The 21,931-nt window shown below is 35.7% G+C and overlaps 1 protein-coding gene across 1 annotated transcript; it reads right to left on the bottom strand.

Annotated features, from left to right (window-relative positions):
• Positions 1 to 3,671: 3,671 nt before the first annotated feature.
• On the bottom strand, positions 3,672 to 21,453 carry LOC115919013 (CD63 antigen-like). Its single transcript, XM_030996960.1, has 6 exons — positions 21,193 to 21,453; positions 11,345 to 11,533; positions 10,754 to 10,924; positions 8,005 to 8,151; positions 5,249 to 5,332; positions 3,672 to 4,639 (listed from the first exon to the last, which is right to left on the bottom strand). The coding sequence occupies exons 1-6, from the start codon at positions 21,253 to 21,255 to the stop codon at positions 4,574 to 4,576; spliced, it is 720 nt and encodes a 239-aa protein (XP_030852820.1). The 5' UTR covers positions 21,256 to 21,453; the 3' UTR covers positions 3,672 to 4,573.
• Positions 21,454 to 21,931: the final 478 nt, after the last annotated feature.

Below are 21,931 nucleotides of genomic sequence, written 5' to 3' on the forward strand. Positions count from 1 at the left end.
GGACAGCATAATTTTCAGGCTTGGGTATCTAGAGACTAGAGTAATGTAGAACCAAAGACTTCACAACATGACATTTTTTACAAGCTATTAGAGATTGCATGTTTTTGCAAGATGAAAACCAAAAATGTCTAGTAATGATTCCATTGTTTCTGGTCATGGAACTTTCCTTTAAAAAACCTCGCAAAATTTAAATGTTCTGGTTTTACAATTCATTGTTTGCCATCTGGTGTCTGCCCACGCAATTTGATTTCACTAGGATTCTACATTTTCTCATTGGTTTTTATAAACAGATGTATATTATGTTATCAAGTATTTGGTTCTTAAGCTGAAAACCATTTTCTAGCTTGATGGTTCCTGTACATCATACAGACATTCATAGGCAAGTCTAAGCTATCTTGTACCATACATTACCATCAGCACCATTTAGTATACACATATCTGATCAGAGCTCATCAGACCAAGTGTTGTTGGTCAATTGATGTTCAGAACTCCACAATACTAGGTAATATATGGAACACTATATGACCAAATATCTTGGACTTGCCTACATATATCGTCTGCTCAGAGCCAGAAGAAGGTTAGCTCTGTGTTTAAGTGTACAATATTCTTCAGACTCCAGACGATATATTTGATATACACTTGTGACCAAACCTCCCATTTTCTCACTTTCATACTATTGCACTCACATCACAGCCATTCACATTCACACAGTGAATTTGAAATACACGACAGTATCCACACCCAAACTATGGGTCCAAAGTCCAAGTAAACTTTCTATATGATTGGGATAATATTCAAATAGAGGCTTGTTGCCTTGTTTGATAAATTGAAAGAAGGGTAAATGTCAACTCTATGAACACATGTCTAGTCTACCTTTGACTATTGAACATGTTAATACAATCAGCATATTGTATCTTCAATAAATAATACACATGGGGGGGGGGAGGAGGGGAACAAAAGCCATTTCTGCTTTTAGCATTCCTTTTTCCTTCCTTTAGTTTAATAGGTGGAAAACTGTACAGGAAGACCACCCTGATTGCTCATTAAGAATGAACATTCAGGTGAAGAATTGTAGAGTTTTGTATTGTTTGCTCCATTTGTTATAATAGGCTGTTTTGTCAAGTGGATTTGAGATTAAAACAAAGAAGAAAAAAACAACATTTAAATTGCTTCCATGTTTTTGCCATGATTGATGTTATATATCATTCCACAGATATTTGGTTCAGGTCTACATCATGTTTATCAAAGGAAAAGCTTAGATCACTGTCGAACTTCCTTTGCTACACTTGACTGTATGCCAAGCATCAGGGTTTTAACTCTGGTATATCACAAGCCAATATATACAACATACCGGTAATAGCATGTCATTTATGAAGGACCCTTTCGGACAAGAAAAAAAAATACACATTCACCGAAACAAAGAAAGAATGAACAAGAGATATAGAGAGACACTAAATCTGGTGTTTATTAGCAGTCACAATAGTCGTTGAGTAATAAATGTGAAGAGATGAATTCCCATAGTATAAATGACCAGATATTTAAAGAAAAATATGTTACATCTAATAATGATTTCTAAAGTGGATAGTAGACCCTCGTCATATATAATTTGTATTCTGTATAAAAGTATGATAGACAAATCTGAAGAAAATAGATCACATCATTTAGTGAGAATATAAAACATTTCTTTGTGAGTTACGCGTTGTGAAATTTTTGCATACCCTCAGTTCGATGATTACACACACAAGTGATAGGAAATAGTATTTCCAACATTCCTATCTAACACTATTTCCTTATTTTTCAATAGAAATGTGTGCTATATGTCCTTGCTATAAAAAGCAAAGCCCTGGCTGGCTTCATAGAAACTTGAGTTAGGTAATGGTTACTTTTTTCAAAACGCAAGTCTTTGGTATAAGGATGTATTTGCTATTAATGTTACTTACAAGAAAAACCCAATTCCTATGAGTCTGACACTTTTAGAGAAACCCTGCCATGAAAAATAAATGTTTTAAATGGTTAGCTTTTGAATGCACATCTCTATATCACCATTATGAAATACGTTGTGAACAAATGAAGAACGTACTTGAAACAAACCAGCTCTTGAGAGAATTACAATGATGATGTACATGTAGGACATGTATACAAACAGCTACAAGGACACATGAAGCTTTCACAGCCATTGATCAACAGCTCTACTTACAACGATACAACATGTAGTTTCACTTCCCCAAAAACATTATACTATAGTATCCTTACATTGTATTTGCTTCACTTTACAGGAAATACACAAGCTATTGTTCCTTATGAGACCGAGTAGAAGTGCGATATGATTGAGAAACCACAGAATAAATCCTTTTAGACATTGTTGACTTCTAATACTATTCAAACAGAAATTTTCTGGTTAGGAAAAAAGCATCTAGTCAAAGATGGTGAAACTACAAAATAGAATAATATGATGTGCATTGTGTCATATATATTTGTACATGATATATCATTGCTCAAAGTACTCAATCTTTACTCACAGTATCCATTCAATTAACATACGTAGTGCACATTATCCAAGGCCATTACATGATCTATAGTATTGGTACCTATGCATTAGCAAGCAATGCACTAGCTCCATGATGGAACTCTGTGAGGTTTCTAAAGAAAGCCCATTGAGTTGATGCATGATACTCTCTAAGATATGCTGGTATGCCGGCCGGCAAGCCAAGGAGGATGTTTCCTATAACACAATGTGCTGCTTATTCTCGACACGTAAATATGTTCCATTTTATAGCATACATGTACATTAATTCCTCTTTAATACAAGTCATTACGATGATGATTTACAACATTTAGATGGCACTATATTCCTGTTGAAACAACATTTTAAGTATGGGTAAGGTATCAAAATACCCAAGACACTGCAGTGTACACTGATAAATGACTCAATTTGAAACCCATTAAAACCAGGTGTGGTTTTTGATATATCAACTGTCTATTGGGGCAATCTTAGCATAGCACATGGTGTAACCAATGTGGTATGTATACCAGCAACATGTGTATCATTTCACAGTAATATCATGTATACATGTAGTTACTGCATTCAAAGTACTTGAGGAAGAGGAGGAGTACTGGTAGTATAAGTACAGGGAAGTAGTAGTAGTAGTAGTAGTAGTAGTAGTAGTAGTAGTAGTAGTAGTAGTAGTAGTAGTAGTACTATGTGTAATAATAGTATAAAGCATATTTAGAGAATCAAAATTTGTTTTAACTGATGCTTTAAAGAAGTAGTGATTACTACTTGCAGGATTGTGATCAAAAGTACTTAACTGACCAAGTGAACGTGAAACTTCATAAGTATTTATGTAGTAGCAATATGAACTGATCAGTAACTTTAAAATTGTTGTCATGATGGTAATGATTCATTATGTAACAATACATGCACATATTACACATATTTACAAACACACAAATATATACTGCTGAGTCAACGCACGGTGATTCGTGTAGTAAAAAAGAAAATGCTGTTAATATCAAAGCCATGTTGTTCCTCATCAACTTTGCGAACAATTACAAGACCGAATCATTATCATCCCATCTGTAATTCATCTACCGATAATTCTCTCTTTCTACAATTTTACGAACGATACAAGTACAGTACATGTTCAAAAGACTGAACGACAAGTGTTTTAGATGAGTTTTGAAGAAATATATGTTACAATGGAGAATAAAGCATGTACATGACACATTATCATGGTCTTTCACTTGTACACTTCTTAAATTTTACAGCAATCTTGGAAAAGGAATCAGATTATCTAAACTTCAGAAGACATATTAGAATGAATGAGAATAAACTAATTAAAATGTTATATACTTTACACATTTACCAAAACCAACACTTTCCCCACCCTCTACATGAACACCTTTTAAACTTATTTTTTTTTAGTGACAAAGACAAACACAAAAGAAGAGATATTACAGTACTATATCCAATTTACAGTTACTACTTGCACTTTTATATATATATTTCCAACTTAAATTTTTTCTTTATTTTTCTATTTTGAACTCAATCCTAAAGAACTCAAAGTGATCTGTAAATATCAGTTTTCATTCACACTGCAAATAAAAAAAATTCTTTGCAAATCATTATTTTCAAATAAAAATAAAAAATATCAGAGTGTTATATACATTCTAATAAACTAAGTTTGAACAAAACAATATTGCTTTTCTTCTACATGCAATTTCTTTTTAACATTATCAACATAAAAAATACCTACATGTATACAACAAAGTTCAATAAATAGAATGAGTGTTCAGTATTATAAGCCCTTTTTGTGCAGTACTGTAAACTTAGATCATTTCTAAAAGTATGCCTTCTTCAATGCAAAGTGACAAACGCAAAATTATAGCATGTTAATTAAATCAATTAGCAAAGTAAATACACTTTTTGATAGAGCTTGGCTCCCAAAACATTAGCTTTTTTCTCTAGATTTAGATTTTGAAAAGAGTTACTTAGATATAATGAGAAAGGTTGATAATGAGAGAAGGTAGAAAGCCTAAGATAAAACCCCAGACATCCCCCATGGTGGCCATCTTAAACTGTCTCGTATTCATTCTTGATCTTTCTCATCAGACAGCACCCAAACGCAATACCAAAGATCTGAAACAAAAAAGAAATTATAAAATATCTCTTCAGCAATATCAAAAATCAACAAAGTTTAACGGCTTTTACCTTTTTCTATTACCGGTATTCATCACCATCTTTGCATTACAACATGGACGTAACCATCATTTGATAGTAGTATGTCACAATTTATGTTTTACAACTAATGATATAAATATTTATTCAAGAAAACCATGTGTACACACACTTTATACTGTTGTGATCCGTGTCAGATCTAGAAGTTTTCATTCTTGTTCCATATGGTCCAATGTTTTGATTTCTTAATATTCCACTAAATTAGAATATGAAACATTCATAATGATGTAAATCATATATACTGTTCAATATGGAGACTTCCCACACTCTATAACAAAGATGCCCCCACAACCCGTCCGGTATCCCCCCCCCCCAGAAAAAAAATTGTAGTAATGTGCTTGTTATAGTAATTAATACTTCTCCTCTTTATATATTGGCGAAGCACTTCATTTCACCTTTCCAAATAATTTGCTTTTCTTCAGACAATCATGGTTTTGAATGCCTTAGTTGGTGCTATGTTGAACAGACCCCACACAAACTTTAATGTAAGAACATGTCAGATGTACTCACCTCGATGACAGCAATGCCGATGGCTACTCCAGCAATAATTCCAATGTTACGAAGCAGAAGATCTTTGAGTGCATTGTAGCAAGGCTGAAATAACATCAAATAAACATGTAATCAGACTTCCAACAAGGTCAAAATAGTTGCCGATGCAGAATGTTCTTAGAATAAAAAGAGATAATAATAGCTCAAATCTGATAGTTAAATAATTGTTTTAAATAGATTGAACTAGTTTCAATGAACATCATCTGAATTAACATGTAGTACTAGGAAGTAATAAATGTAACCTTATGAATAAAATTATAAACAAACTATAAACAATTATTTAAACATATGTGTGGCTACACCCAGTAAATAAGATCAATTGATCGATCTGTATTGAAAAACAAGTCAGAAAAAATCTTGGAACCAGTGGGACTTGAACTATAAACATTTAATAACAAGGATTTCTTAGAAGTGTCCCCATGTTTATTTTACACTTTCATAAACTTGTGGAATATTCAGAAATATGGTGGCCCTGAAGGGACATCGCGAATAGACTAAATCGTGAAAAATATGCGATAAAATTCACGATATCGTCAATTTTATCGCATATTTTTCACGAAGAAATTCACGAAATTGACGATATCGTGAACTTTATCGTGAACTTTTCACGATGAAATTGACGATATCGTGAATTTTATAAAGTTCACAATATCGTCAATTTTATCGTGTACTCTATCGTGTACTCTATCGTGTACTCTCCTGACGGGCGCTTCGTAAACAAAACCAGCCCTAGCTGGGGGAGACAGAGAGAAGGAAAAAAGGGAAAGGGAAAGAGAAGATAAAAGGAAAGAAAGAATAAAAAGAAGAAAAGAGGGAAACGGGGGGGGGGGGGGGGGGGCGAAGGGCTCTTGCCTCCTCCTCACTCCCCCCCCCCCCCTCCCCGCCAAAAAATAAATCAGAGAGAGAGAGAGAAGGGAAAGGGAGAGGGAAAGAGAAGATAAAAGGAAAGAAAGAAGAGGAAGAAGAAGAAAAGAGGGAAACGGGGGCAAAGGGCTTTTGCCTCGTCCCCCCGCCCCCCGCCAAAAAATAAATAAGAGAGAGAGAGAGAGAAGGAAAGGGAAAGAGAAGAAAGAAAGAGAAAAACGAAAAAGAGGGAGAATAGGAAAGAAAGGAAAAGAAAGAAAAGAAAGGAGGCAAGAGCCCTTCGCCCCTGTTTCCCTCTTTTCTTATTCTTTTTCCTCTTCTTTCTTTCCTTTTATATTTTCTTTCCCTCTCCCTTCTCTTTCCCTTTATGGCGGGAGGGGGGAGGGGGAGGTAAGAGCCTTTCGCCCTTCCCCCGTTTCCCTCTTTCCGTCTTCTTCTTCTTTCTTTCCTTTTATATTTTCTTTCCCTTTCCCTTTCCCTTCTCTCTATCTCTCTCTCTCTCTCCTATTTATTTGTTGGCGCGGGAGGGGGGGGGGGAGGAGGCAAGAGCCCCTCTTTTCTTCTTATTCTTCTTCCTTTCCTTTTTTATTCTCTTTCCCTTTCCCTTCTCTCTCTCTCTCTCTCTCTCTTATTTATTTTTTGGGCGGGGGGATGCAAGAGCCCTTCGCCCCCGTTTCCCTCTTTTCTTCTTCTTCTTCCTCTTCTTTCTTTCCTTTTATCTTCTCTTTCCCTTTCCCTTTCCCTTCTCTCTCTATCTCTTATTTATTTTTTTGGCGGGGGGTGGGGAGGGAGGAGGCAAGAGCCCTTCGCCCTTCCCCCGTTTCCCTCTTTCCTTCTTATTCCTCTTCTTTCTTTCCTTTTATATTTTCTTTCCCTTTCCCTTCTCTCTCTTATTTATTTTTGGCGGGGGGGGGGGGGGTGGAGGCAAGAGCCCTTCGCCCTTCCCCTGTTTCCCTCTTATTCCTCTTCTTTCTTTCCCTTTCCCTTCTCTCTCTCTCTCTCTCTCTCTCTTATTTATTTTTTTGGCGGGGGGGGGGGGGGGGGGGGAGGTAAGAGCCTTTCGCCCTTCCCCCGTTTCCCTCTTTCCTTCTTCCTCTCCTTTCTTTCCTTTTATATTTTCTTTCCCTTTCCCTTTCCCTTCTCTCTCTCCTTATTTATTTTTTTCGCGGGGGGGGGGAGTGAGGAGGAGGCAAGAGCCCTTCGCCCCCCCCCGTTTCCCTCTTTTCTTCTTCTTATTCTTTCTTTCCTTTTATCTTCTCTTTCCCTTTCCCTTTTTTCCTTCTCTCTGTCTCCCCCAGCTAGGGCTGGTTTTGTTTACGAAGCGCCCGTCAGGAGAGTACACGATAGAGTACACGATAGAGTACACGATGAAATTGACGATATCGTGAACTTTATATCGTGAACTTTTCACGATAAAATTCACGATATCGTCAATTTCATCGTGAAAAGTTCACGATAAAGTTCACGATATCGTCAATTTCGTGAATTTCTTCGTGAAAAATATGCGATAAAATTGACGATATCGTGAATTTAATCGCATATTTTTCACGATTTAGTCTATTCGCGATGTCCCTTCAGGGCCACCATACAGAAATCTTATGCCAAAGTCTTCAGAGATGATTACAGATTCCATTCAAAAATTATAAAAATAACAATGTTTCTTTCGTCATATATTTCTACCACTTCAGAGTTGGAGGGCTGGTATAACTTATGAAGTCAATAAAAATCAATTAAAAAACCTTGAATCTCAGATCCTGAGACCAACAAATTTTAGCACATCCAAGTGATAATGAGAGGTTATATCTCCTTTCCACGATTGAGAAATCGTTATACTTGACCATATGGGAGCTTACTTTTGTATAGATATCTAAGGTAGCTGAGCCAACTTGATTGCATCCTGCTGTACCAGGTTTCATGCAGCATGACTCTGGGACCATGTCAGGATGAGACATGTTATATCCCATCCAGTCAGTGTAGTTATCCACTCCACAGCATTCCAGCTATACACATAAACATTGATCAACACAGGGAGAAAACATTGAAATACAAAATAAAGGTCCAGAAAATAAATATGTAGTTGGACTTACGGATACATATATCTTTTGTCGTGCTACATATGGATCAGAAGACACATCCATGTTACAGCCAACTTCTTGAATAATGCAGCATGACATTGGTACAATGTTGTTTTTTTCTCCGGTTGTCTTATTAATGCCGAAGGTGCCGAACCACTTTGTGTAGTTGTCTTTCCCACAACACTCTAACTAATAGGTTGATAAAGCAGGTGTGAGCAGGGTGGGAGGTGGGTGTGAGCAGGGTGTGAGGTGAATATCATAAGGATGGATGAGAAAGGATGGATGAGAAATGGATGGATGAGAATGGATGGATGAGAAATGGATGGATGAGAAAGGATGATGCAATGTGGGTTAACAAAATAGAAAGCAATGATTATGAGATTATATGCATGCATGTAAGTTCAGGGTTTTTTTTTTTTAAAGTGCAAAACCGTGAATGATTAGAATGAACATACAGCATAGTTAAACAAGTTACAGTACATGTAGCAACTGCAAAAAACATTGTATAATAGATTACATACATGGATGGAACCATCAGAGTTAGTAAGAGCAACATACAAGAGAAATCATAATGCAGCACAGTTTGAATGAAAATGTAGTAGGTATTACAGTAGCCAGATCAACATACATGTATATTGAGCTTTGGTGGACATGCATGAATCTATGAAAACTTGAAAATCATGCTCTGATCAAAGAGTGATGGAAGATGGGCGGTGGTGAGGAGTGTTATTAAAGGTAGCGTTGATTAATTGGAGATTCAAGTGATTGTGTAATTCAAATAAAATTAGCAAGTCTAGTAGCCATGGAAACCACATTCTATACCATGTGTTATCATTGCCAGAAATACATGTACATGTACAGTATTTGCTGCAAATTTGGTATCTGTCAAGGAAATCCATATTTATTCAGTTTATCTTGTTGTTAATATTTTGCATACAGTTGAACATTTGTACATCTCAGAAGTTTGAGGTTTGAGATTTTAAACAGTCAACTTTTGAATTCCCTTTTCTTTCTTCTAAAACACTTTGGATGCATGTACATTGTGTAAAACATGGTACCAAATGAAATCAATGCTACTCCTTCAGAAGTAATATTTTTAAAGCTCTGCCAATGAATATCAAGAAAGTGTGAATGGAACTACATTGATATTGTAAGAGAAGCGCAGCAGGGGGTGTTTCACAAAACTTGTCATCAGTGACAAATGACAGTTTCAGTTATAAGCTACTGCAATATTTTCTTCTGATTGCAAATCAGCAAATTTGTCACTGATTTTAGTCATTTGTCATTGAAAAAAGGCTTTGTGAAACAGGTCCCTGTACAGGGTCATGATTCTGAGCTGTAACATAGCATGTGTGCACCCTCAAACATCTTCACACCTGAAATACTGCCAATATATTAACATGAAAGTAAGAATCTTAATCTTTATTCAACAAAAACAAAAAGAATGACAATAACATTACAAATAAATGATAATATAAATGCTACCAAATATTGGTAACAAAATAGAGTACATGATTCAGATCTCCTTTACAACAAACATACGTTGTTCATGTAGCTAGATTAAAGATAATCTTGAGTTCTGGTTATGTCAACCAAAATAAATGTATAAATAAATCCTGAATTCATTCATTCGTTGGTTCCCATAGTGAGTTAAGCCATTGACTACTGAATTCACTCAGCTCATTACCAGCATTACTGGTGGTGTGTTGATAATAAAATGGTCTTATAATGCATAATCTTCATGATTAAGAAGTTATTACTTTTAATTCAATTTCTATTGAATTGGAATCCATTACCTGAACTCAAGATTAGCATACCGGTACACTAAAAGCAAGAATGTTGATGAAAAAATATTATAAAATTAGTTTAAAATGTGCAAAATGCACATGATAAATTGTCTTTATTCAAGCTACAAAATGTATGTTCTTTAAATTGTTATGAAAAATCTATTATTCATACAACATTGAGCACAAAAAATAATTTGAATGAAATTTGTTTAAAGTCTGAAAAAGGCAGGATTGCAACTCTGTTCTTTGTGTAAAATCAGCTACCATGAATGATATCCAGACATGTATGCCTTGTATCTCGTGTGTAAAGAGAAATGAGGGTTGGTTTGTAATCACAAAGACTGAGTCGTGCCGCTAAGTATTTTGGTAAACAAATCAAATTCTATGACTTCCAGACTTTGTTCTTCAGAATATTTTCACTGCACAATGCAGTACAGAACAGGGAGTGTATGAAGATGGCAAACAGTGGATATGGCTTGTCAAAGGCTCTTTCTAGGATTTATATTGCAGATCTACATATATAGTGAAAACACCTGAGTGCTGAAAGTATCTGAGATTGTTTCAATGCTTCCAATAGTCTCTCATTAGCCCATTGACCCCTGTATTGTCAAAGTCCCATAGGCTTAATACAGGGAGCATTGGTTTCTGTATGTAACAGATTAAGGGAAAACACATTCCCCCTCCGCTGTCCAGGAAAAACATGAATGCAATGCAGAATGTCTTGCAGGTAGGGTACTTACATTCTTCTGCATGTTATCAAAGAGTTGTTGCGTTGAAGTAGATGAGTTATACTCCTTCTGAAGGTCAGTCATGTTGTCATCGACCAGCTTATCAATGTCATCACGAAGGACATAGCCAGAGATACCGGCAGCAAGCTCCAAGATTAGAAGAAGGACCATGATGAAAGCATACTATAGAGATGAACAATCATAAAATAACCCCAAGATTACATGAAATGCCATGATAAAAGCATGTATCATAAAAGTATTTATCAAAAGCACTCTACATAAAATGACTCAAAGAGAAGAAGAAACAGGATGTTTTTAAAAAATATTGTGATAAAAGCGATTTCTTAACACTTGTATTTTTTTAAAGGGGAAGCCCGCTCTTATATTGAGTGGGATTAAAAACAAAAGCAGAAAAATGAAATTTTGTGTATCTAGAAGGGGAACTCACAAGATAAATTGTGTATGTCAAAAAGTTGCCAATTGACATTTTTCTCTCATTTTCTGCTTTTATTAAAACCAACTGATATCAGGGTGGACTTCCTATATATGTATGAGAATCATGAGTCAAAATACATGTAGTTTTTATTAGCTGAGAATACTGACCGTTCCCAGCATGCAGTAGTTCTCCTTGACTGCTCCGCAGCATCCAAAGAATCCAGTCAGGAATATGAAGACACCAATACAGATGAGAGCTATAGGTATAGCTGTGCCTGTATTACCAGTGAAGTCTACATACTCACTGTAGAGAGTCAATGTCAGACTTCCTCCAACGATGATACCAAGACCAAAGATCTGCATTGCAAAAAAAAATTAAAAAATGGAAATATAAAACTTTGATTAGTTTAATTTCTAATCAAATTACATTGCAAGTCTGTATCAAGCAAAACAATGACAAAAATCAGCCCTTCTGAAAAATTCATGTTACTGTTTTTCAGCAAAGATATTCTATGATTCCTACAAAAAAAAAGCATTTCTTGATTTACTGTACATACATGTTCTTGTACTTGTACTTCAGACATACAGATAGTTGTGTTGCAACAAAATGAATACACTGTACTTACATGTACATGTATGTCTAGACAATACACATGTACAATGTACGTAAATGTACTGTATATGCTGTAATATGATTTTCATGGATTGCTGTTTACAACTTTATGCATTCACAACATATTTTAAATTATTCTTCTGATATTGCCAATCTTTTATAGGTTAAGTTGTATTTGATTTTTGATATTACATACATGTATTAGAACCAACCCGATAGCCAGTTTGAATTTTTGAATTAACTTTAAAAAATCAATTACATCCATTTACATGAATACATGTATGTACAGTGCAGAACTAAAATAGGAACATCCAGATTCCAGAAGAATACAATATTAGGATTTTTAAATATGAAATAAAGATCAAAATATACATTTACATGTACATCTTCATCTAACCCATGCATCTGCCTCTATTAAATAGACTTCATAAATAAGAACAAACTACATGTACTATATATTGTGTTTGTTGTATAGATTGCCTGTATTAGATGTCATGCACTAGTCCTGTACATGTACATGTAACTGGCAAACCTGAATCAAAATATTCCACCCAAAATTCCAACATATGTGCGAAACTGAGTAAAAACAGATGTTATTCACATATTGAAGTAGAAGGATCAAGTGTAAACTCTGTCACCTGACCACAACAAGGTCAATGTCAAGCTAAATACTGTCGGACACAACTGTTACACAGATGGGTCTACCAATGAATTGTACATGTACAAGTGAGTGTGTTCTTTACTTCTTTTCTTTTTCTACATATTGTTGTCATCGATGCTATTCTGTCAAATAGTATTCAACACGTTAATCTTTTAACTTCAGTTATCTGTGAACACACAGCCTTATCTTATAGTCAGTAGACGGACCTTCTAAGAGTAAAAGAATAGTCATGACCTCATTCTGTAAATACAGGCCAGGGTTTACACAAACATAATGTCCTTGACTTCTGCTTCTTCCTCTTTTTTTTCTCTTGTTTTGTTGGTCATTTAAATGTATCACTTCTTGTTTTATTCTCTATTTTCCTTCCGATAAAATTCATCACTTTTGTCATATTACCGGTAGTGCATTTTTTAAATCAGGCTGTACTTCATAATATCTATTGCCAAATACTTTAAATAGATCATACGAGTTGAATTGAATTAAATTGATTCAGTTTATTGCAATAAAAGAACATTCAGTTGAAATTGCTCAATTTACAAAGTCAATGTACGATCAAAATATGAATTACTAAAACCTACCACCATAAATCATGCATAATGAAACAAAATAAAACTCAAATATTACATCAAAATCAAAATCGAAAGACTGTGATGAACACCGACAGTCCAATGAGTAAAGCATCTCATGGTTTGTTGCACATGAGCAACCTAGAGATTCTCTCTCATTTATATGATAATACTCATTTTAATTATTATTTTCTCAAAGTCATGCATACAGTAAATGTATGTTTAAACAGTCATGGGTGAACTGCCAAGCTGTAGATGGCAATCTGGCTATACATACAACATTACCACTTTAGTAGGTGTGTGGGTGGGTGGGTGTGTGTTGGCCTCTTAAAAGTGTTTGTATTCAAAGTCTCGCATTTTTATGCTGGTAACATACTGCACCATTGGACATAAACAACTCAAGTACCAGCCCGCACTTCACTTTAGCATATCATTTTAGAGCAATTTGTCCTTGTTTCCCGTTGAAATGCACTCCGGATCCCAGTTACTGTACGTGCATGAAATGCATAAAATTGATCCTGGTGCAAGAGCTTTGAATGCATTCTGCATCCATTGCCATCGCCATTGCCATCGCCATTGCCATCGCCATTGCCATGGAATTTAACATTTGGATCATTTTAGAGCGATGCCAAGGTATGGAAAGATTATTAAAATACATGTGCATGTACATGTGCAGCTTCACTAAACTACATGTACATGTACAATGTATTGTAGTAACTAAATTACTCCCTCCCCAACCCCCTCCCCCACCACCTTTAATGAAGTTTACAAGATACATACTTAATTGAATTGAATTTATTTCCAAATCTTCATTTCAAAAACATATATAAAGCATGACAAAAAAATATATTTAAACAATAACATGTAACAAACAAATATACAAGGAAGAAAAGATGATTAATGTTAATGTGGTGGGATCATAAATAGAATTGGTAAAACTTGTAAACATGATCCCAATTACATGAAACCAATATATATACAACATAAAAACTTAGAGAAAAATACAATAGTGAAAAACATGAAACATCATTGACATTTTATTGGAATTTAATTTTCCATAAACATACATTGTAGATAATGTATGAATTTGTGCAGTTGACTTTTCCTGTTAACAATTGCACTCTGTGAATATGTATACATACATACTAATTTGTAATTGTAATATATGAAAATTGTACCATTGTACAAAAATCAATTTTATTGGTTGGTAATCCTAGGCTCTCCACAGGTGATCAATGAAGCATTGTAAACAGACCACATTCATATTACACACTGGTCGATACACAGGCTTACAATCCCTAGCTAGCTCAGTCAAGTACAACATGTGGTTTAATAGTGTACTAATTTGTGCTTAAAACCACTTACAATAATGGGTACCAATATAATACCTTTCTGAAAATCAAGAGCAATTGTATTTTGAGTTAATGCACTGTAGGTAGCTTCTCCATATATTGAAGGTTGTTTATTACAAGTATTTTAAAGGGACTACATTTGCAGCCAACATCAAATTTGTAGAACTTATACTTAAGAATTATGAATATGTCACGGACAAATGTAAAGATGTACAACTGTACATGTACATGTACACCTTTTATGTTCTCAGTATTGTGATCTCAGTATTGGTGAAATTTAAATGTTAATAACAATGTCCTACAGTGAACATGCAGTATTCAAAATATGCAAGGAAACCTGTTTACTTTCTTACTGTAAGACACTATTGAGTGACTGACTGGTTTCATTTTTCCTTTGGTAATAACATACATATGAGCTGTAAAGGGTCATGAGCATTTGTCTACATCAATAACCCACTTCATGTAATGGCCAAAATTACTAAAAGCAACTGATTGAATCTTTGCGCAGAACAAAATGTACACCATTCAGTACAACTACAAGGTAATCATGTACTTTGGTCATGTCCAATTTTGTCAACTTTTCTATTTTTTGATCACGAATTCCAAATCAATGCCTTTGGGATGCTGCTAGAGAATCCTGCTGACTGGTGGCCTGTGGTTACAGTCATACATGTACTTCCTACACGTACATGTACATTACGTGTCAACCACAGTTAATAAGGAATTAACATTAGAGATACAGTGTAAAGCATTGGTGTTTACATTCCATGAATGAAGAGTTATTCCAAGAGAAATCTGTCATGATAAATTTGTATTCAGGAAGTGTGGAAGCCTTTCAACTACTACAGTCAAATACAATGTACATACACTATGAACATGACTGACAAAGAAAGCGGACAAAATATACAGTTCCTCAGGTAGACAACGGAACATCCCTTCACTGCTATTATGTAAAAATGTGTAGAACAGGTGTCACATGCATATTCACCTTTTTACATAATAGCAGTGACGGGATGTTCCTTTGTCTACATGTACCTGAGGAACTGTATATTTTGTCCGCTTTCTTTGTCTGTCATGTTCATAGTGATACACTGTACACATTATGGACTATCATTCTCTTGATCATTCTTACAGTACATACTGTACACTGCAGAAAGAACCATTAAAGACCGTCTGTACTAGTTTGGCTAGGAGGGATAAGACCACCCAGGGTGCCCACTGACAGGTGGTTATCTTATCAACTCAGCTCTCAATTAACATAAGACAAAGAGGATCATGGGGGACCAATGGTCACCGATTAGGCATTGTTTGCTATATAGACGGAGCAAGTAGCTACAAGTAGTACAGTGGGGCTTTAAAGATCAATACAATTTAAGTGTGAATGTACCTGGCTTCACAGATTAACCCAAGATCAACCTTGTGAACAAGATTTCGTTTCCAATGACTAGACCCTATACATGTACATTTGTGTTGTACCTACAGAATTGTATTTCAGTTCATGGAGAAATTATCAAGTTTTACATTCTCTAAGATAATTGAATACACATCTCACATTATCACATCTCAATGCTGCACTACTCACTGAGGCATCACATTCTAGTACCAACAGGTTACACTACAGTCTACAGGCCAAAGCTATCACAATGTAAATTGCTGAAAGTAAGTCGCTATATTTTGATGTTTTATAATGATTTTCCACGTTCTTTTGAAATTATATGAAGTAAATCTATTTTACTCTCTGTTGTAAAATGGCATTTAGTATGCCAATTTCTTGTACCCTTTCGTGGACGCGTAAGTAAGTACATGTACATGTGTAACCAGGCGGATATTTTATCAGCATGCCAGGATTCACACTACAGTGTATGTATGCATCTCGGATGCGCTTACGCGTCCATCCATCGCCACCCTCTCGGGGACGTGCCTGTAAGCGTCCCGGCCACGGACTGTCTCCACATTCTGGATTTTGCTGATGATACAAACACACATACTCCAGAATCACCTAGCTTCTCAAATCATGCAACTCCCGGTTCACCTCAAGACCCGGGAGTTCGGAGTAGCTGAGTACTACATAATATAAGGTTAATGTCCGTGAATGTATTGTCTTTCTTCCTTTCATCATCCTGTTCATTTCATACATTTCACCGCACCGTAAGTAAAACAGTGGTCATCATCATTACCATTTATTCTATATCACTAACCATCCAGTTTTACTTCATTTCCATCATGTTTTCAAACATCAAACTGTAAGTAGACTAACTAATAACTCAAGTCTATAATATTACTAGATTAGATCTAGATAGAGAAAAATGAGGGGAACATTTTCAGGCAAAATAGATAGTAATTCTCCTCCCCCTTCCCCCCCCCCCCCCCCCCCCCCTGTGCAAGCCATAAAGGTATTAGCAAATCAAGCACTGGTTATGATGAAATTGATATTGTCATCGTTAAAAGGGCTGTTCACATTATATGCTATCCGCTGTGTCATATCTTTAATGAATCTATGAATCAAGGTATTTTTCCGGAAAAGTTAAAAATAGCAAAAGTTATTCCTGTATATAAAAATGGATCATTCGATACAATGAGTAATTATCGACCAATATCAGTCTTGCCATTATTTTCAAAAATCTTAGAAAAATGTTTTTATAATAGATTGATATATTTTTTGAACCAATGTAATTTATTATCGGATAGTCAATATGGTTTTAGAGCTGGTCACTCCACATCCTCTGCACTAATTGATTTTGTTTTTAAAGTTTCAAATGCCTTAGATATTAAACAAATTATGTTAGGAATATTTCTCGATCTTAGTAAGGCATTTGATACGTTGGATCACAAAATTCTCTTAGATAAATTGTTCAATTATGGAATACGAGGTGTTTTGTTAAAATGGTTTGAATGCTATTTAATAAACCGAAAACAATTGTTCTTTTTAATAACATTGAATCTGACTTTAAAACCATATGATGTGGAGTGCCTCAAGGCTCGATATTAGGACCCTTATTATTTCTTGTATACATGAATGATATTACTCAGGCTTCACAAATATTACAATGTATATTGTATGCCGATGATTCAAGTGTATTTTTGTCAGATAACGATGTAGATAGATTAGTGATACGATTTAATGATGAGCTTCAAAACATTTCTCAATGGTTGAATATTAATAAATTAATCTTAAATGTAAAGAAAACTAATTATATAATTTTTACAAACAAAAACATTAGAACAGATAATATTGAAGTAAAGATTAATGGAAATGTTGTACAGCGTTGTAGTTCATTGACATTTCTAGGAATTCAAATTGATTATAAAATGTCATGGCACGTTCATATTGAAGCAATTTGTAATAAACTCTCAAAAGTAGTTGGTATTTTATACAAATTAAAACAATTCCCTATAAGATTTTATTAATGATATACAATGCATTGTTTTTATCACAATTGAATTATTGCAATATTGTTTGGGCCAATTCAAATGATTATTGTATGAATAGATTATATAAATTACAAAAGAAGGCAATACATATTATCTCAGGATCCCATTATCTTGCCCATACAAAACCTATTTTTGTCAGTTTTAAATTTTTTAATGTATTTGAATTGAATGACTATTATATTGTTATATTTATGTTTTTATGTCATAAAGGTATTATTCCTCCTAGTCTATCAAACAAATTGATTTTAAATTTTGAAGTACATTCATATATAACTAGACAATCATCTCATTTTCATTTACCACTTATCAAAACTTCTGTCTCTAAAAATTCAATTTTCTTTAAAGGACCAATTTTATGGAATGAGTTACCTCCTAACGTTAAATCAAGCCCAACTCTGAATACATTTAAAAGAAGATACAAACAATTACGTTTTTGTGAATAGTATTTTATTAGTTTTTATATATGCAATCAGGTGTTAGATGTTAGGTGTTAGTTGTTAGGTGTTATAGGTTAAAATTGTCGCACACAAGACTTAATTGTTCTTTCTTGCTGGTTCCTCATTCGTATATTTGTATTTTATGTTTGTGCACGTTGTCTCCGCGATATTGCCATTGACTATAACGTGTATTCACTTCTGGGTTCTATGGCGCGAACGGCTAGCCATACTAGTCAATGGCACATGATCGCGGAGACAGCGTGGCTCAAGCTGCAAGTTGCGCATGACATGCGTACGCTATGCATACGCTTGCATATCGCGCGATACAGCTGTTTGGCTAAATTTAGCAAAACAACATAACTCTGCGTGTACGTCTTTTTCGTCGATTCTGAGCAAAATCTTATGAATATTGCAGCGTTTTGGAGGGGCTGTATCTTTTGATAGAAACATAGGTGAGACTTGAAATTTGAAATGTATTATTCTGATTACATTTTTAATTCAAATAGCAAACAAAAATGTAGACCGAAAGCTTCAGTCTCTATACCGTCGGTTGTTCCACTGAGACTACGTCTGGCTCCACTAGACCTCCGGTTATAGAGACTGAACGATCGCCTATGCCAGCCTATGTTGAAGATATCACGGCTAGATTTTAGCCGTTAGGCCCCTCCCACAAACATGAACAAACTTGCCACGGCCGTATTGTTATGCCCCCAAAATCCCCCAAAATGTCATTTTACCTCTTGCATATCCAATTTTACATTAGACCTAGGCTATAATACATCGGTTCCACTTACTAACTTGATTGAAATAATCCGTTTAATGGTCCCTTTTAAGGAAATTATGGGTCAAAATCGACATCCATGTTGAAAATCTTGCAAGCCGTGTTAAACTCTCGCTGCCGTCAATCTCATCCCTTCTAGTCTACGCCGAAGGCAAAAATGATTATGAAGGAAAAACTGTGATAACGCCATTACGAACGTGTAGATGGCGCACCGATGTATTATAGCCTAGGCCTAATGTAAAATTGGATATGCACGAGGTAAAATGACATTTTGGGGGATTTTGGGGGCATAACAATACGGCCGTGGCAAGTTTGTTCATGTTTGTGGGAGGGGCCTAACGGCTAAAATCTAGCCGTGATATCTTCAACATAGGCTGGCATAGGCGATCGTTCAGTCTCTATAACCGGAGGTCTAGTGGAGCCAGACGTAGTCTCAGTGGAACAACCGACGGGATAGAGACTGAAGCTTTCGGTCCAACAAAAATGGTGAAAAATGATCCCAAATTGAAAATTCGTTCAGACACCCTAATAAAGGGTATCGTCTGTGTATGGGGAAGGTTGACAAATGCCAGTTTTATCAAAGAATTCCCCATACCAGACGGTTATTTCTGTCCAAAGTGCAGAAATGAGTTACTAGGAGCTTATGAAATGATTAAGAAGGAAAAACTGTGCACAAGCTACGAGTTCGTAATGACGATATCACAGTTTTTCCTTCATAATCATGTTGCCTTGATGCCATGCGCAGCAAGAGTTTCAAAAACGGCTGCAAGATTTTCAACATGGATGTCGATTTTGACCATACAATAGTTTCCTGAATAGGGACCATTAAACAGATTAGTTCAGTCAAGTTGGTAAATGGAACCGATATATAGACCTAATAGCCTAGATTCTAGACCTAATTTTCAAAATCAAATGCATATGCATTCGGTAAAATATAGTAGGCCTATTTGGGAATGGTGAGATCCACTCCACCAAACCCGCACAAGAGCGCCTATGGTCGGTTTCTGTCTCTAAAGAGAGGAACCAACCCTACCCAAATCACAGGCTAACGAACGAAAGAGACTGAAATTTTCGGTCTAACTCAGACACTAAGACTGAGCTGAGCCAAGGCAATTAGGGCCGTGCTGTGAAACTGAAAGAAAGTATCAGTATCACTAGTAAGAGCAGGAAGCTGTAATGAATGGAGATCCCGTCCAAGAGGCCCCTTTGAAGTCATCCGTGGCACCGCGCGTCTTTTGTTTCCCCTACCGTAATCCCCTTAATCCCCCTCCAAAACCTTACAGCTCCCTAGTAGCACTAAGTCCTCCCTTTCCACACACAGCCCAGCCCAGCGAGCACGGAGGCTTTTGCTTTGCCGGCCCGTACTTTGGGTGAATAGTGGTGCTAACTTGACAACTTCTAGCCCTAAATCAATAAATGCGCAAACATATAACACAATTTCATTTAGTTCTTTAGGAAGATAAACCTTTGGACTACCTTCCTAGCTATGTACAAATTTCGGAAATTTTCGGAAAATGTCAATAATTAGATGAGAAAATCATGATTATGAAAATCTTTCATTCGCTCTAACTCATGATTTCCTTGGTCGATTTCGCTGGTTAAAATGGCCATGTCTTTAGTAGAGCTATCCGAGAACGGAAAACGCATTTGATGACTAGAGTCTAATAGAAAGTTGCATTGGTCATATGTTTTGAATTCTGCATTTTATATGTTATAGCTAAATACATCTTCCATGAACATGACTTAATTTGTCGGTGCCACGCATGGCTTCAAAGCCCGATGCTTGCATATTTTTGCAAACGAGTGAATAGAGAACTTAGGGAAGCAGATGGCGTTGCGTAACATTTCGTACTATTTGGAATGCCAGAGAGGGACTGTGCATTGATATAGACAGCTGTTGATGGAAATGATGGCTGGAGAGGGTTACATTTCTTTTTGTTAAGCCAGGTTAATCTTGAATAATTTTCCCTCGGAAAATTCTTTCGAGACGGTATCTCCATTCATTACAGCTTCCTGGTAAGAGTATCACTGATAGACTTCTACTGTTATAATCTAGACCTAGGCTCTAGCTACATTGTAGGTCTACAGTCCAGATAGTCAGTACGGTATCACTGACTCAGTATCGTAACATAAAATCTAGCAAAGCCATAACATTAACAAGTAAAAATACTTACGAAAAAAATGAAGTTGAAGATGAACATCAAATATTTGATGCATGATGCTGTTCCTTCCACCATCTTGAGTTCTCTTGTAAATCAACAATTCCTTTGTGGAGAGAAATAGTTACGCCAAAATGGTTCTGTCGTCTTAAAATTCTGCCGGAACACTGATTCTATGTGCGCCCGTCTTCCCGTATCACAAATCGCTAGCTGCATACACGCTATTTTTACACAGTCTGTGCACAAATACAATAAACAAACATTCAGGTCGTTTCGACACGCACGTCGCGCTTACTCAGGAGCAACCAAAGTGCTCAAATTTCATACGCAAAAACAGAAATGTAGATCTTTATCATTAATCGATATCATTCCTTATTGACTCTTGATGAATATTTATTTCAAAACAATATAATCTTAGGTATAAGTGTGTGTGAATTATGTAAAACCATGGCTTTTATTTGGAGATGTGTTCGTTTGATATGGGCCGAGCGGGGCCGAGCACCTAACTATAATTATTGCGCCTCAACCCGTGAGAAACCAACCCGTGATCTTTCATCGCTACGTCATATACTTTTTTTAGAACTTTTCGTGCAATATCTCATTCATTGTCACATGCAGATCGTAAATCCTTGTATTGTTAGTCCATGCACCTAATTTACAAATATTAATTTCAATATCTTACGTAAGAAATATATTGATTGATTGATTGATTTTTATTCGACAAGCTTCCAACATACAACAATATACAATAATA

This window comes from Strongylocentrotus purpuratus, unplaced genomic scaffold (assembly GCF_000002235.5).
Source record: "Strongylocentrotus purpuratus isolate Spur 01 unplaced genomic scaffold, Spur_5.0 spur5_contig_857, whole genome shotgun sequence".
In the NCBI taxonomy this organism is placed as follows: domain Eukaryota; kingdom Metazoa; phylum Echinodermata; class Echinoidea; order Camarodonta; family Strongylocentrotidae; genus Strongylocentrotus; species Strongylocentrotus purpuratus.

Coding starts and splice junctions, on each gene's coding strand:
- LOC115919013 (XM_030996960.1), bottom strand. CDS start 21,255: ATGGTGGAAGGAACAGCATCATGCATCAAATATTTGATGTTCATCTTC. Junction 11,534..21,192: donor TCTTCAACTTCATTTTTTTC/GTAAGTATTTTT, acceptor TTTGCAATGCAG/ATCTTTGGTCTTGGTATCAT. Junction 8,152..10,753: donor TTGATAACATGCAGAAGAAT/GTAAGTACCCTA, acceptor TTATGTGTATAG/CTGGAATGCTGTGGAGTGGA.